The 14,946-nt window shown below is 42.4% G+C and overlaps 1 protein-coding gene across 1 annotated transcript in view; it reads right to left on the bottom strand.

Moving 5' to 3' along the window:
- TNFSF13B (TNF superfamily member 13b) overlaps window positions 1-4,050 on the bottom strand; it is a 33,523-nt gene extending 29,473 nt beyond the window's left edge. Inside the window, exons 1-2 of the mRNA XM_047081755.1 lie at window positions 3,216-4,050; window positions 3,033-3,120 (exon numbers count right to left, since the gene is read on the bottom strand). Of these exons, the coding sequence (XP_046937711.1) occupies window positions 3,033-3,120; window positions 3,216-3,767 (640 nt within the window). The 5' untranslated portion in view covers window positions 3,768-4,050. The remainder of the gene's footprint in view (window positions 1-3,032; window positions 3,121-3,215) is intronic.
- Between the last annotated feature and the right edge of the window lie 10,896 nt (window positions 4,051-14,946).

The following is a 14,946-nucleotide window of genomic DNA, read 5'->3' as shown; positions in this document are numbered from 1 at the left end:
TCATTTTCTTCCGCAGAATTACAATTTTTATAAAATTCCAACCAATAATGTCAATGGATCTATAAAGTATTTGGAAAATTAATACATAAGAACATAAATGGACACTTTGAAAGTAAAAGGGAGAACCTAAGGTTTTTTAAGCCTTACTTAAATCAGAATAGAGTAGAATAAACAGAAACAAAGAAAGCTGTATAGATTCAAATTGTTCAGCATTTTCTCAACTCCAAAAAAAAAAAAAAAAGGATGCTACCAAACAGAAAAATAAAATCATGGGCTTTCAGAAACCCTCTTGGTTATACACATATTTTTGTAGTGCTAAATAAAATATGTTTTCCCTGCATGAGAGAAAAACTGAGAACAAACTGAGGGTTGACAGGAGGGGGGGCAGGGGGGAGGGGAAAGTGGGTGATGGGCATCTAGGAGGGCACCTGTTGGGATGAGCACTGGGTGTTGTAATGGAAACCAATTTGACAATAAATTTCATATTAAAAAACAAACAAACATATTATGAAATTTTACTGAATATGATAATATACTACAGGGAAAAATAAATAGAAAATATATGAAATAAGAGAGAAAAAAAAGAGAATGGCATCTAAAACGACATTCAAGCCAGTTTCACTGATGAGGAAGGAGAGCAGATATGAGCAGTCACTAAGGTTCTCCTCTTCAAACCTTTCATCTCAGATCTATGAATGTTATGAGTATATATACAAGGAGAGAAAGAGAAAGAGAGAGATGTACTACATACTGTATATATACACATATAGGATATATCCATATGCATACATACTGTATATATGTATACTATATATATATATATATATATGTATATACTATATGAAAGGTTTATAAAAATCTTAGGCAAACCATGATCATGACAATAGCAATTACATCTGGGTTTTAGATACTAAGTAAATTTTGATTCACTTGACAGAATTCTCTCTTACTTTCCAAACTTTCTAAAAATTACAAATTATTTACGGAAAAATTTTAATCAGTGTATCATTTGTGGATGCCATCAAATCACAAATTTGTAAAAATGTGCACATGGGAGGAAATTTTAAAATATAATAGAGGGTATTTTGAGGAAGTGGGACTCTGGAAGTTAATTAATTTCTTACTCAACGTCCTTTCTTCTTAAATCTGCTGTAATGAGCCCGTATCCTCTCTGCAATGGTAAAGTTAAGGTTTATTTGTAAGATGAATGTGCAGAGGCTGGGGAGTAGTAGCACAGAGGTTGAAGAAGATTGAGGCATTCTGACCCTACTAGATATTAAAGCTCATTATGTTACAAAATACTTAAAATATTTTATTTAATACAGATAAACAGAATAATAAATCAATGAAAAAACAGTCTCAAAATAGATTCATGAGAGAATATTAACACAGTAAGCTTTCCAATGCAAACAAGTTGAAAATAAGCATCCCATGAAATTAGCTATATTTAATAGCAGTTTGGTAAGAAAACAAAAGAAGAAGGGAAGATAAAGCTGGTGTGATGTGATCCACCAAATAAACGCCACAAGGATTAAGGAGTTAAATACCAAACTAAAACACTAAGTTATGAAAAAGTCAAAGTAGCAGATTATAGACTAGGCTGTGTAAGAGATTACAAATACATATATTTTCAGCTTTGATATAGTAGAGAAAATCAAAAAGAAAAGTTTATCACATTAAATACACAGATGTAAAATCTCTCCAGGAATTTTAAAAAGCAAAATATGAAAACAGTTACACCCAAATTTTGTTAAACAGTATGTCTAACATAGAGCTTATTCAAAATCACAAAAAAATTAGATAAATGAGGGAAGCCAGAAATAAAAATTAGCAGGTGATAAAATTAGAAGTTACCCAAATATGCAGAAACAAATTCATCCTTCTCTTCGAGCAAGCAACAGATTACATTTGAAATACTGTTTGACAACTACTAAACTAGCCAGAATAAATTTTAATAAAATGCTGTAAGAATGTGGAGACCTTGTGCACTGCACTTCTGACTGTACACATTTATAACTCACTTTGAAAGCAACATGGCAGTAATAAATGTTCATCCTCTTTAGTTCTGATATTTCATCTATGGAATTTATATGGAACACATAAAATTCCTCGGAAATAAGAGATCTGCGCACCAACTTTGGAAATGATCATGTGACATAACTGTATGATAACGAACTAACGTGGATGTGTGAGAGTTACTTAGAAAGAAGGAAAATGCTTATTGTATAACGATAAATGAACGCAAAAATATGCCGTAGTATATATATGGTGTGTTTTTTCAATTGTGTACAAAGTACAGATGATAAAATGCAAAGTATGAAAACAATTCACCTGCTCAAGTATAGTAAAAATATGAGTGTTTCGTAGTCTATATTTGCTTAAAGTCAATTGTGTCTAATAGGCACAAAGCGATACTAAAGGTAATTGACACAAAGCATTTATAAAAATCATGGTTTTGCAAAACAGGAAAGACTTTTTTCCATGAATAAGGCAGTCAGTGAAAAATACGTTTACAGTCAGAGCATCGTGTGTGTGTGTGTGTGTGTGTGTGTGTGTGTGTGTAAAACAAAGTCTGTTTTAAACCTAGAGCAATAAACACAATGAATCGCGGCCGCACACCTGCTCCCGGCGTGATCCCAGGGCGCGCAGCGCACCCTCAGGGAAGGTGTAGCTTTACCTGACCCTCCGGGACTCAGGTGGACACAGCGCGCGGCGCTCTTCTCCTCGAGTGACGGACAGGGCTTCTGACGCAGGTGTGTCCCATCCGAGGAAGACCCTGTGCCCCCTCCCCTCCTCTGTGGTTAAGGCAGGGCCCAGCCCTCCAAGTCCGCTCGTCGGGGACAGACACCTGCTGGCGCGCCGGCTGTGCCACAGAAGCCACACGTGCTGTAGAGGCCACGTGCACAGCCTCCGGGCACCGCTCAGCGCTCGTGGAGGGGAGAGGGTCCCCAACCCGAAGGCCGGGGTCGACACCCGCACACCCGCGGACGCCGGCATCCCGTCTGCTAAGTGCTTGCGCGCCCCAAACGTACCTGTGTCTTCGGGACCCAGAGCGGCGCGCTTCCTTCTGCCGCTCTGGCTGGAGTTGCTCTCTCCCGCCGGGGCTGGTGCAAAGATCCCCTGGGGAGACAGAAACCCCAAGTTACAGCCCCGGCGTCTCAGGGGCGCGGGGGGTGGCGGGGGGGCGGGGGACGGGCTGCGGCGGCTGCACTCACTTTCAGCGCGCTGGGGACCGCGGGGGCCAGGCGCGCGCCGGACGCCCGGGGGGTTGCGGCCCCCGCCCGGGGAGGGCCCGGCTCAGCCCGAAGCTCGAGGGGCTCCCGGGGCCCCCGCAGCTCCGCCCGCAGGCTCCCCAGCTCGGCTTGCAGGACGGCCACCCTGCACAGGGACACCACCGACAGGCAGCAGGACGTGAGCGCCAGCAGCAGGGTCACGGCCAGCAGCGCTGAGTCTTTGGGGCGCGAGCCGGGCGGCTCCTTCACTTTCATTTCTTCTCCCCTCTCAGGGCGAGGACGAAGGCGTGACCGCTCGCCTTCCGCGCAGCCCTCCATGGCACTCGGGGGACTTGGAAGGTCCGGGCCTTTCGAGAAAGTGGCCGCAGGGAAGGGATCATTTCCTGTGAGCGGTGCTTGCTGAGGTCCCACACCGACTACATGGCCTGGCTGTGCCGTGGCCCCCGGGAGAGCTCCCCGGGGTCTCCCCGCGTCTGCCAAGCTGCATCCCGGCCCCCAGTGGGTGATAGGTCTTCCTGGCACCGGCCCTTCCATCCGATTGCCCAATCATTTCCTCATTTCACTTTCAGTATCTGTAAGAATTCTAATGGCATCTCCACACACACAGACACACACACACACACACACACACACACACACACACACGGACACACACACGGGCCCCTGGCATTTCCCCGCCAGGCGGGACTCAGGGTTTGGACCGGCCCACCCGGGACGTGTGGAGCCCTGCGGTACTACAGGAGCTCCCTGCGGTGTGGCCCGAGCTGGGCCACTGGGGGCCACTCTGCGAGGGCAGGGGAGAAAGAACGAGGTTCCTGCTGGTGCAATACAAAGAATTAATGAGCAGGTCAGATAAGCCAAGTGCTTAGTACTGAAGTGCACTCCGCTGCAGAGTGATTCATGAACGGTCTCTAAGTGGGAAAGAAAACCAGATGTCCTCAGAGGCCGCAGGGACGTCCACTGGGGAATATTCTCTTTATTATCGTTGGAGCATTGCCGTAAGAAGAATGGGGCTACACATTGGAGACGTCTTTACATTGGATGCGAGGGGGTCTTTACATGCAGGGGTTGCTGCAACCAACCCCAGGAGCGCTCCCCGCAGCTCCCGGCCGGCTCAGCCCCACGCTGGCCGGGAGCAGTGGCTTCGACTCCAGCTCCAACGCTTCGGTCCAGACCCACCATGAACTGCCCTTTCCCTAAAGCAGCTTCTCTACTGGGCCCTATTAGGTTGACTGCCAGAATCGAATGCCTATGTGAACAGCCCGGCTCGGCTCACTTCACTTTCAAATCTCTATTGGTGGACCCAGAGTCACTGCAGAGACACTGGTCCTGCCTGGTCTCCATGGCCAGCTCCTGGACATTTCCCGGTTTCTGGCTCTTTGCCTCCGGCACCGGCAGGTTGTGTAAGGAGCTCACACTTGGACAAATGTTACCGACCACTTGCCAAATTCTGGCTACGTGACTCCCCCGTGTGCTAGGGCTACTGAGCAGTAGCCTCGTCCCACCTCACTGTCCCATGCCAGCTTCAGAAAGAAAGTGACTGCGATAGTGTAAGTGAGGACAAGGGCTCCCAGCCAGGGTGTGAGTCCTGGCTCCACCCTTCACTCTCCTGGGGCCTCTGGGATTCAGTTCCCTCATGGGTGAAATGGGATGGTGACTGTCCCCGGGAATTCTAACCAGGCGTATACGAATATGGAACAAACTATATTCGCGATGCTCCCACTTTTCATCTGTTTTCCTTCATTACATGAAATACTTTTCTTTATTACACACAGCACTAGCACACACACCTTTGTACGTGTCTCCTTGTAACACCTGCTGGAGAACGGGCACATCTTCACCTTCAACGGGAGCTGCCCGTGGATGAGTTCCTGCTTCCTCACTGTCATGAGACATTCGTTTATACCTGTTAGGACTATGTTGTCTTTTCCCTTTGCGTCTGCGAGTTCTGAGACCTTTTTAAAATGACTTGTCTGTCTCTCTCTCTCAAAAATAAACATTTAAAAAAATTAAAATGACTTGTAAAGAACATTAAAAAACACTCTAAGATGATCTTTTAATGATTACCTTGGTCCCCCAAGTCAGCTGTTGTCTAATCTCTGGCCTGGAAGGACATCATTTGTGAGTGTGTGTGCACACTCCTTCATGTCAGACATCGTGTAATTCAAGTCTTCTGTCACAGCCCTTGTTTTCAGGCCAATCAGGCTGACACACACTACCTAAAGTTGAAAGAGAGAAAGAAAGAAAGAAAGAAAGAAAGAAAGAAAGAAAGAAAGAAAGAAAGAAAAAAGAAAGAAAAGAAAGGAAAGAAAGAAAAAAGAAAGAAAGAAAGAAAGAAAGAAAGAAAAAAGAAAAGAAAGGAAAGAAAGAAAAGAAATAAAGAAAGAAGGGAGGAAAGAAAGAAAGAAAGAGAAAGAGAGAGAAAGAAAGAAAGAGAAAAAGAAAGAAAGAAACAGAAAGAAAGAAAGAAAGAAAGAAAGAAGGGAAGGAGAGAAAGAAAGAAAGAAGGGAGGGAGGGAGTTAAAGAAAGAAAGAAAGAAAGAAAGGAAGGAGGGAAAGAAAGAAAGAAAGAAAGAAAGAAAGAAAGAAAGAAAGGAGGGAGGAAAGAAAGAAAGAGAGAAAGAAAGAAAGAAAAGAGGGAAAGAAAGAAAGAGAAAAAGAAAGAAAGAAACAGAAAGAAAGAAAGAAAGAAAGAAAGAAAGAAAGAAAGGAGGGAGAGAAAGAAAGAAAGAAGGGAGGGAGGGAAAGAAAGAAAGAAGGGAGGGAAAGAAAGAAAGAAAGAGAAAGAAAGAAAGAAAAGAAAGGGAGGGAGGGAGGGAGGGAAAGAAAGAAAGGAAGAAAGAAAGAAAGAAAAGGAAGGAAAGAAAGAGACAGAAAGAGAAAGAAAAGAGAAGAAAAAAGAACAGAAAAAAAGAAATAGAATTAGTTTGGGGATTATATGAAACCCTTCTGACTAACAGTAAGTGCAACCCACTCAGGTTATATATGTGCATGTTAATATTACCTAAATTCATACAGAACTACAAGAATTCAAGGCAGTGCCTGAACTGATGACTCTCTTCTTTTACTCAGGATGCTTGGGCCGCTGCGGCTTCTTTCTGTAAATCAAATTTCTTCCGCTTCTCATGGGAGATTCTGCTCTCCAGATGCTGCTGTAAAAATTCCAAAGAGAGGGAATAATTTGATTGTGTTAGAGAATTAACTCTGTTTTTGTTGCTCTTGTGGGCAGAGGCCTTCATGCCCAACTGACTGGAGAGAGCGCCACTGACCAGCTCAGGGGCAGGTAGTGTCTCCTCTTGGATCAAGCAGTGGGCACCCTAAGCACAGAGAGGGAGGGCTGGGGCTTCTTCCCTGGAAGGCAGAGGGCAGCAGCTTCCCTCCACCCAGATATGAGGCTAGCGGTCACTGCCATGTGCAGTCCTCCACAGCGATCACACGATCGAATTTCTCTGAAGGCAGGTAGAAACTACGTGGCGTTCGTGTGCTCCTGGATTTCTTATTAGAGGAACAAAAGGAAGTTATCACTCCATAAATCAAAGATCTGTTTCCTGTCAAGGAAATGGCTTGACAATAATTTAACTGAAATTCTGTTACGCAAATTGCATGCCATTCATTGAACAACAGGCCCCACCACAAGGATATTCAGTGAAGGAAGCTGGCATACCTGAGCCAAGGAACACTAGAATGTTCTCTGTCCGGACTTAGCCACTTTTTACCCACTTCTTTTTCTCACCTGAAATGTAAAACATTCCCCCGGAACAGCTATACCAGATGTAATAAGCAAATACACGTTCCTTGTCCCGTCCGCTCAGAATTGCCTACATGGGAATATGGGACAGTATATTTGAAAAGAATTTAATTTTTGAGTTTATCCAGGCGTATGACCCAGAGAATAAAGCAAACAGGAACTCTGGCTGCTTGCTTCTTATACTGCCAACTTCAAAATATCCACAGAGTTTAATTAGAACCTTCTAGCTTGATAGTATTATGACGAATTAGCTTCTCTTATACACCTTCTATGAGGATAAAAAAAGTGTCCTTTCTGAAGAACTGGACCATTCTAGCACGTAGACAACAACTCTTCTAGACATGTGGGTAGACCTAACAATAGATCTCAGTAAAACTGGCTTCCGAAAGTGCTCAAAATACGGTAAATAGTAGGATACAAATAATTATTACATTTGAGAAACAATCACATTGTTTTCTGTTGGAAATATATACGCAGTCAGTGAAACTTGATTTGGAAGGCTAAATGCTAATCACTCGGTAATTTAACCATGAACTGATGAGATGTTATCGAAAATACACACCTCTAGTCATTTCACATATGAAAAATGATGTTGGCAATGATGATTTCTATTTCTCAACAGTTTTACTAAAAAGAGGAATGTGCATTTACTGGAGTTTAGTTTGTATAACTGGTGGGAAAAACACCCACTTTTGTAAGAATTCAGTTTCATTTGTCAATGTCCTTAATTCGTTGTGGGACTGCTTTCAGATATAACGCTCTTGAGTAACGGTGGTTAAGTGTGAGCTTTTAGAAAATTTCTGTTTACCTCAATGCTACTTTCAATTACAGAGGTTTAGTTTGCAGTCTTTACGTTTATAATACCCACACAAATAAAATTTTACTTAGTATTAAAATGGATATGTATCAATCGAGGCCATCATCTGCCTCCTTTATAGGTAGATGAATTTTTCTATTTCGCATATACAGACACAGAATACACACTGACACATCGGGACACCTGAATAAAACCTGGTCCGATTGAACCACCTCAAAGACATTGGGTGAAACGATAGAGCAATTCTACCCAGGCGAGAACTAGAACTCTCTGCCTCTAAAAATTGAGGCAGAGCTTGCAAGCATTTAAGATAAGTTCTTTGTTATTTTGCTCCGTCAATGTTGGAAGAAAAATGATAGGGGCCAAGGGCACAGGCTGAGTCAGACATGTCTGCGCGCCCCGGGCTGCTTTACCATCTGGACAGACACTTCCCTGCCCTGAATCTACAAAGTGATTTTGTTTAGATGTCTGTCTTGGTGGGATGCTGCCCAATCGGACGCTTAAATCCTAATCATTGAAAACGCAGCCCTGGTGACTCCATGCACATCGTCCCTGTTTGCCAAGTGTGGACACACTAGCGAGGTTTCTAACAACCATGTGTGAGGGGCTCATGAGAAGGAGTTCATCATGCTTAAAGAGAAACAAAGGAAACACTTGCTCCATCACATGTCTGTATATGACAATCTAGAACCCAGCCAGCAGTGTGCCAGGCTTCCAGGCTGAGGGCACAGGGTCCAGGAAGAGATCTGGGTCTCTAATGGCACTACCTGCTGCTGAATTAATCAACTCTTCATGCTCCCTGTTCGGGGATTTCGCATATTAAGTACTACATTTTCCTGATTCTTTAAGCCAATTTGCTACATGGTTAGACATTGATGCACCCAGAGACGTCCCAACTAGCTCTGCTAGCTAGAGGATGTTTATAGTCCTGCAATTAGACTTTCTGTACAGAACAGTTTTGAACATGCTTTCAGAATTTTTCCACGTGTCCACATTTTTAGAACTATAATGTAAAGACAGAAAAGGTCAGCACCCGCAGCTGGGAAAAACAGACTCATTCACTAAGAGTCTTCTTTCTGATTTCACTTATTTTTTGACAATTTCAGTTATTTCATCGTGTTGGGAAACTTAAGAAACAAACACCTTTGGAAATGCTACTATGTGTAATGGATCTGTCTTTTCTGTGTGGAACTAGAAGAAACCCAGTCACCTCTTTCTGAAAGGAAACTATGAAATCAGAATCGTGAGTCTCTGTATGGGGAGGGAGCCCCCTCAAACACACACACACACACACACACACACACACACACACACACACACAGAGACACACACACACAAGCAAAGGGGAGCCCAGGGTGTTTGGGGGCAGTGTGAACCATCTCTCTGTCCTTCTTACCAGCTCCCGATTATCTGTCTTTCTGTAGCCAAACTGCACGACAGCCCAGAGACAGGTAGAGCGTAGTGATGCCTTGGGCTCTAACTAGTCTGAGACAGATGGATGGGGCAAGGCTTTCCTCCCCCCTCCGCCCCTGCAAGTGAGCGTTTACATATTTATGTGAGACCAGAGGGTAGGGGGCTCCATGTGTCTGTGAAGGAAAGGGTGAGCCGACAATGGTCACCATCAGCCCCATGGGGATGAGCCACATCTCCTGGAGCCCCAAGCATGGGTAGAGTCAGATCTCGTGTCCCAAGGCTGGGAGAATATAAGGAGAGCCCCAGTGCCCATCAGCAGACTGTGGGTTCCCTGGGGTTCGGTGATGGCTCACGGGGTTAGAGACACATGATCTCCCACCAGCTGGGCCCAGACTGCCCACCTTGCCCTTAAAGGGAGCCAGTGAGGTGTTTAGGAAAGGTAAGCAGTCCCACAAAGAAACCGAACACAGAAATGCCCCTGCACAGACACAAAAGAGGGGAGACAGACAACGTGAATTTTAAAGTTGACAGAAGATTCAATTGCAGGTAATTTTTTTTCAGGAACTGAGAAAGCTTCCCATAATTTTCCTAGTAAACAGTTTAATAGGAGGAAAGGACAGTCAGCTCTGTCTTTGGAGCTCTGAAACACTGGCCTGCGGGCTCGAGTGGGAGCAAAACATCAGAACACAGCACACAAAAGCTAGCAGATGTAAGAGGGTAGATTAAAGACACAGTGATTCGAAAACATGAAGGGGAAAAGTTCTTTTTCCGAATCCCATAAAGACCTAAAACCAGTTTGAAAATGCTCACCAAGTGGTAACTCCAAGAAAAACAGACCCAGGAAAGCCTGATGAAATTCCTGAACACAGCAAAATCCGTGGGATATGTAGAAAATAAAGCGTGTCAAACTTTGTGAGATGCATTTAAAGCTACTTTTATGAAAAAAGTGATAGCTTCGATTGTGTATTTTGGGGAAAGGTGAAGGATTTATGTGGTCTGCAGAGAAACATATTCCAATTGTATACTTTAGAAAAGAGTGGCCAACAGTGTGCTAAGCATACAGGCCAGACTCCTGAGAAATTGAAGAAATAAGGGCAAATGAAGCTTAAAGATAGAAGAAAGACAAAAAGAACATGAGAAATTAATAAGATAAGCAAATGAAGCTTAAAGATAGAAGAAAGACAAAAAGAACGTAAGAAATTAATAAAATAAATAAGAAATTAATAAATAAAATAAAACATAAAAGAAATTAAGCAACCATACAATGGAGGGGATAAAGGAATTTGGTTATTTGAAACAAAAAATAAAACGAGTAACTTTTAGGAAGAACAAAGGAAAAAAGAAAGTACAAGCTTGCGTTAACAGAAATGAAACCTCGGGCATTTCTAGAGCTATTACAGATGCCAAAAAGGTACTAAGAGGTGGTGATGAACAAATTTTTGCCATCATGATAAGGGGAAACAGGAGTTTATATTATTTCTATTTTCTGTACAAGAAAAATGAAATAATAAATCAGGGAAAGCAAAGGCCAGACGAATTACCATTCACCCGTCATTAATGCTCTAGGTGCTAGGGATGAGAAGGAAAGACAGAGAAAGAAAAAAGAAAAAGGAATTAAGAAAGAGAAGTTAGGGGCGCCTGGGTGGCTCAGTCGGTTGAGAGTCCGACTTCGGCTCAGGTCATGATCTCACGGTTCATGAGTTTGAGCCCCGCATCAGGCTTTGTGCTGACAGCTCAGAGCCTGGAGCCTGCTTCTGATTCTGTGTCTCCCTCTCTCTCTGCCCCTTCCCTTCTTGCACTCTGTCTCTCTGTCTCTCTCTCTCTCTCAAAAATAAACATTAAAAAAATTTTTAAGAAAGAGAAGTTGAACCTTCCTGCTCCGTGGAGGTTAAATTCTGTTGTGTGTGAGATCATTCATTTCAAACAATTTCGCATTATAATAGAGATGCAAAATGGCTTCTTATCTGGTTTTCAATTTATTTGTATCTGTGGTTGTCTTTTACTGTGTTTTAAATTGTGTACTTGAGATTTCTCCCTTTATTTCATGAAGGGATAGCTAAAACTAATTTGTTTATGTACTGTTGGCTAAGAAATCAGCAGAGGGTTTTACTTGTTATCTTTAGGATTTGCTTCATTCTGCTTTTCTTGTTTTGTTGCTCTAACTTCTGCTGAATGCCTAAATCACTCATTTCCTTTCTTATTTGATACCAAAAAATAGGCTAGTATATGTCCTAAGAGCACTGCTTAGCAAGATTCAATCCGATTTGACAGGCAATGTTTTTATCATTCATATTTTCAAGAAAAATCTCACAATTTGGTTTGTTTTTCAGCCGTGACTCAAAAGCCATTTAGGAGATATTTGCTAACTTGTTTTAATTTCCAGGCATTTTTTTTTCATTTTTCTTACCCATTTCTAGTTTATTCCATTGCGTTCTGATCTTTTCCTCTTTCTATTTCTATTTATAAAGTTTAACGTTTCTTTGTAGATTCATAATATTTTCATTTGTGTGACTATAACACAGATACTTTTATTTTTTACATCTGCAATATCCTTTGATTTGCTTGTTTATAATATGTTACCAACTGATGAGATGGAGGAAAGTCTCCTACAACTAATGTTTTATCTGTGCATTTCCAGTTATTCATCCTGTGGATTAGGGTTATGGGTACTGATGCTCTAATACTCAACGTTACATTATTTACCATTACGTATATTATTAGCATAAAGATATTTCTTAAAAAGGAGGATAATGACTCCTATCTATGACAGAGATTTTTTTTTTCCAAACGTTCAAGAAACACAAAATTTAGTCAACATTAACCACCCTCAAAAGGGAAAATTTTTTTGGCTTTGTTGCTGTTGGTTTGTTGTTTTTGTTGTTGTTTTTGAGAGAGAGAGAGAGAGAGAGGGAGACAGCATGTATTTGAGAAGAGGGAAGGGGCGGAGGCAGAGAGAGAATCTCAAGCAGGCTCCACACTCAGCGTGAAGCCCGAGGCAGGGCTCAATCTCAGGACCCTGAGATCATGACCTCAGCCAAAATCAAGAGTTGGACGCCCAATCGACTGCGCCACCCAGGCGCCCCACAATGGCAGAGTTTTTGTACAAGCTGCTGTGAGGAGTAGTTTTGGAACACGGTGAGAATAAACCCTCCGGTGGAGGTCCGTTTGCCATGTGATTCCGTAGCTCTTCCTATCACAGAGTTTCTCTATTTCCTTGCTTCCTGCATCTGAGCTGACTTTGTGAGTTGCTCGGACCAATAGAATATTGCAGATGCGCTGCATTTCCAGTTTACGCTCTCTTGGACTGCTTCCCTGAGACCACCATGTAAGAAAGTCAGTCTATCCCACTGGGGGATGAGAAGATAAATGGAGAAGCAGCCCAGAGTCCCAGCCCAGGGCCAGCATCTGGTGTCAAACATGTGAGGGAGGCCATCTGGAGCCTCGCGGCCCGCGGAGCTGCCAAAGGCACACGGCCACAGTAGTGACCCACAGTGGGACCAGCAGATGCATTGGCCACAAAGCCACAGAATCGCAAAAAAAATAAATCATCACTGTTATAAGCCACTAAATTAGAGTGGTCTGTCACTTAGCAATAGAGAACGAAAATATCGCACTGATTACAGTTTAACAAAAATAGAAATCATTTAAAAAGCTGGTCAAAGAGTTGTTTACTTGAAAATGTAAAACTATGTTCACAGATAAAATCCGAAACAAAGACGTATACAAAACTGAAGTTAAGAAACTACCTTGGGAAACAATGAGAAGGGAAACAATTTACATTAAAACAGCCAGGCTATAGTCACTAATGAAACCCGACCACTGAAAACAAAGCTATCATCAAAACACAATCATATTCTGAAGAAATCAGAAAGGGAACAAAATGAGCCAAAATAATTCAGGAAATGAAAATTAAGTAACACACATTGATGGTTAGTTGTTAATTATGTACTGCTAGTTCGAATGGGAGAAAAGAGAACTCCTTCAAAAATGCAAAATTAAAAAAAAAAAGTTGTTTTGGAAACCAATCTAGCAATACCTAGTAACACTGAAAACACAAAAGCACTTCAACTCAACAGTCCTGCTGCTGAGAAGTTATCCATGGGGGTGGGGGGCGGGGGTGGGGAAGGAAACGGTAGGAAAGGACTTACATATATACTGTCTCAAGTAAAATCAAATCCCATTTAGTCCTCTGTTGGGAATAGGCAACTTCTTTTGGTGTGTTTTCAGGCTACTCAAAATATAAAGCTACAGAGTCTATTGTACTCAAACTGTTTTATTACCACGTCTGATTGCCCAACAAATTTATAAGAAAATTTGTAAAAGCCGTATCAGATAACCGCGGAGACTCCTAAGACTCATCTAATATGTTAGTAAGAATTCATAAGTCTTATTGTCAATTACTTTTGAATTTCCTGCATTAAAATGAACTGATTTTTTTTGTCTATTCGTCTTAAAAATAAGTCTCTTTATCCTAGTTTAAAAAAGAGGGTGATTTCCAGAATTTTAACCAAAAGCATAATCTGTTATCCCACAGCTTTAGCTGTTTACATATTTTAAACTGAATAACGAGCTTCTAATACTTTCAAAAATTAAACACAATCCAGACCCAAGTTGGTGTTTCCACACTCAGGAGAAACAGTCGTGAGGCAGTGCAAAAGTCCTGTGAAATTTTCATTATCACTTATCAACCAGCAGTACTAATAATTAACCGAGGATAACAAGGAAAATTGAATAAAGTATAAACTGTATCTGATAGTGACTATTAAAATCCTTCCCCTCTATAGGGACACCTGGCTGGCTTAGCCGGTAGAGCATGTGACTCTTGATCTTGACGTTAGGGTGGTGAGCTTGAGCCCCACACTGGGAGTCCAGATTACTTAATAAATAAAAGTTAAAAAAAAATCCTTCACCGTTTCAGAACACTAATCTTAAATCATGAACTGTAGACATTTTTTGACTTTTTATAAAATTGCATTAACATATTCATAACATAAGGGGCGCCTGGGAGGCTTAGTCAGTTAAGTGTCTGAAGGCAGCTCAAGTCATGATCTTGCGGTTCGTGGGTTTGAGCCCCACATCAGGCTCTGTGCTAACGGGGGCTCGGAGCCTGGAGTCTGCTAAGGATTCTGTGTCTCCCTCAAAAAAAAAAATTTAAAAAAAGGGTGGGGGCGCCTGGGTGGCTCAGACACTTAAGCGTCCAACTTCAGCTCAGGTCATGATCTCACGGTTCATGAGTTCGAGCCCCGCGTCGGGCTCTGTGCCGACAGCTCTGAACCTGCAGCCTGCTTCAGATGCCGTGTCTCCCTCTCTCCCTGCCCCTCCCCTGCTCACACTCTGTCTCTCAAAAATGAATAAATGTTCAAAAACATTAAAAAAAATTGTGTGTCTCCCTCTCTCTCTGCCCATCTCCTGCTCATACTCTCTCCCTCTCTTTCAAAAATAAACATTAAAAATTTTTTTCTTTAAAAACATACACAAAACATAAAATTTACCACCTTTATAAAATCACTCTTCAATTCTTTAACACAGGTGGCTTCCGAATTTATAACTGTCACCCAAACGCAGACAGGGAAACCTATTGCACTTTGGGAAACCTCTGGATGTCATGGATTTTGTGGCACAAAGAGGATTTATACATCATCTCGGGCTCTAGAAGGCTGGCAACGATGGTGGACCATTCCACTCTACGTGGTAAAGAGAAATGTGTTTTGATTCCCAGGAATATCCTCTGCCTC

This window comes from Lynx rufus, unplaced genomic scaffold (assembly GCF_022079265.1).
Source record: "Lynx rufus isolate CCGP_SWC_20201006 ecotype Redwood Valley unplaced genomic scaffold, mLynRuf1.p SCAF_1, whole genome shotgun sequence".
NCBI lineage: Eukaryota > Metazoa > Chordata > Mammalia > Carnivora > Felidae > Lynx > Lynx rufus.
Note: the sequence above shows the minus strand (reverse complement) of the source record. Positions and strands in the feature narration are given on the sequence as shown.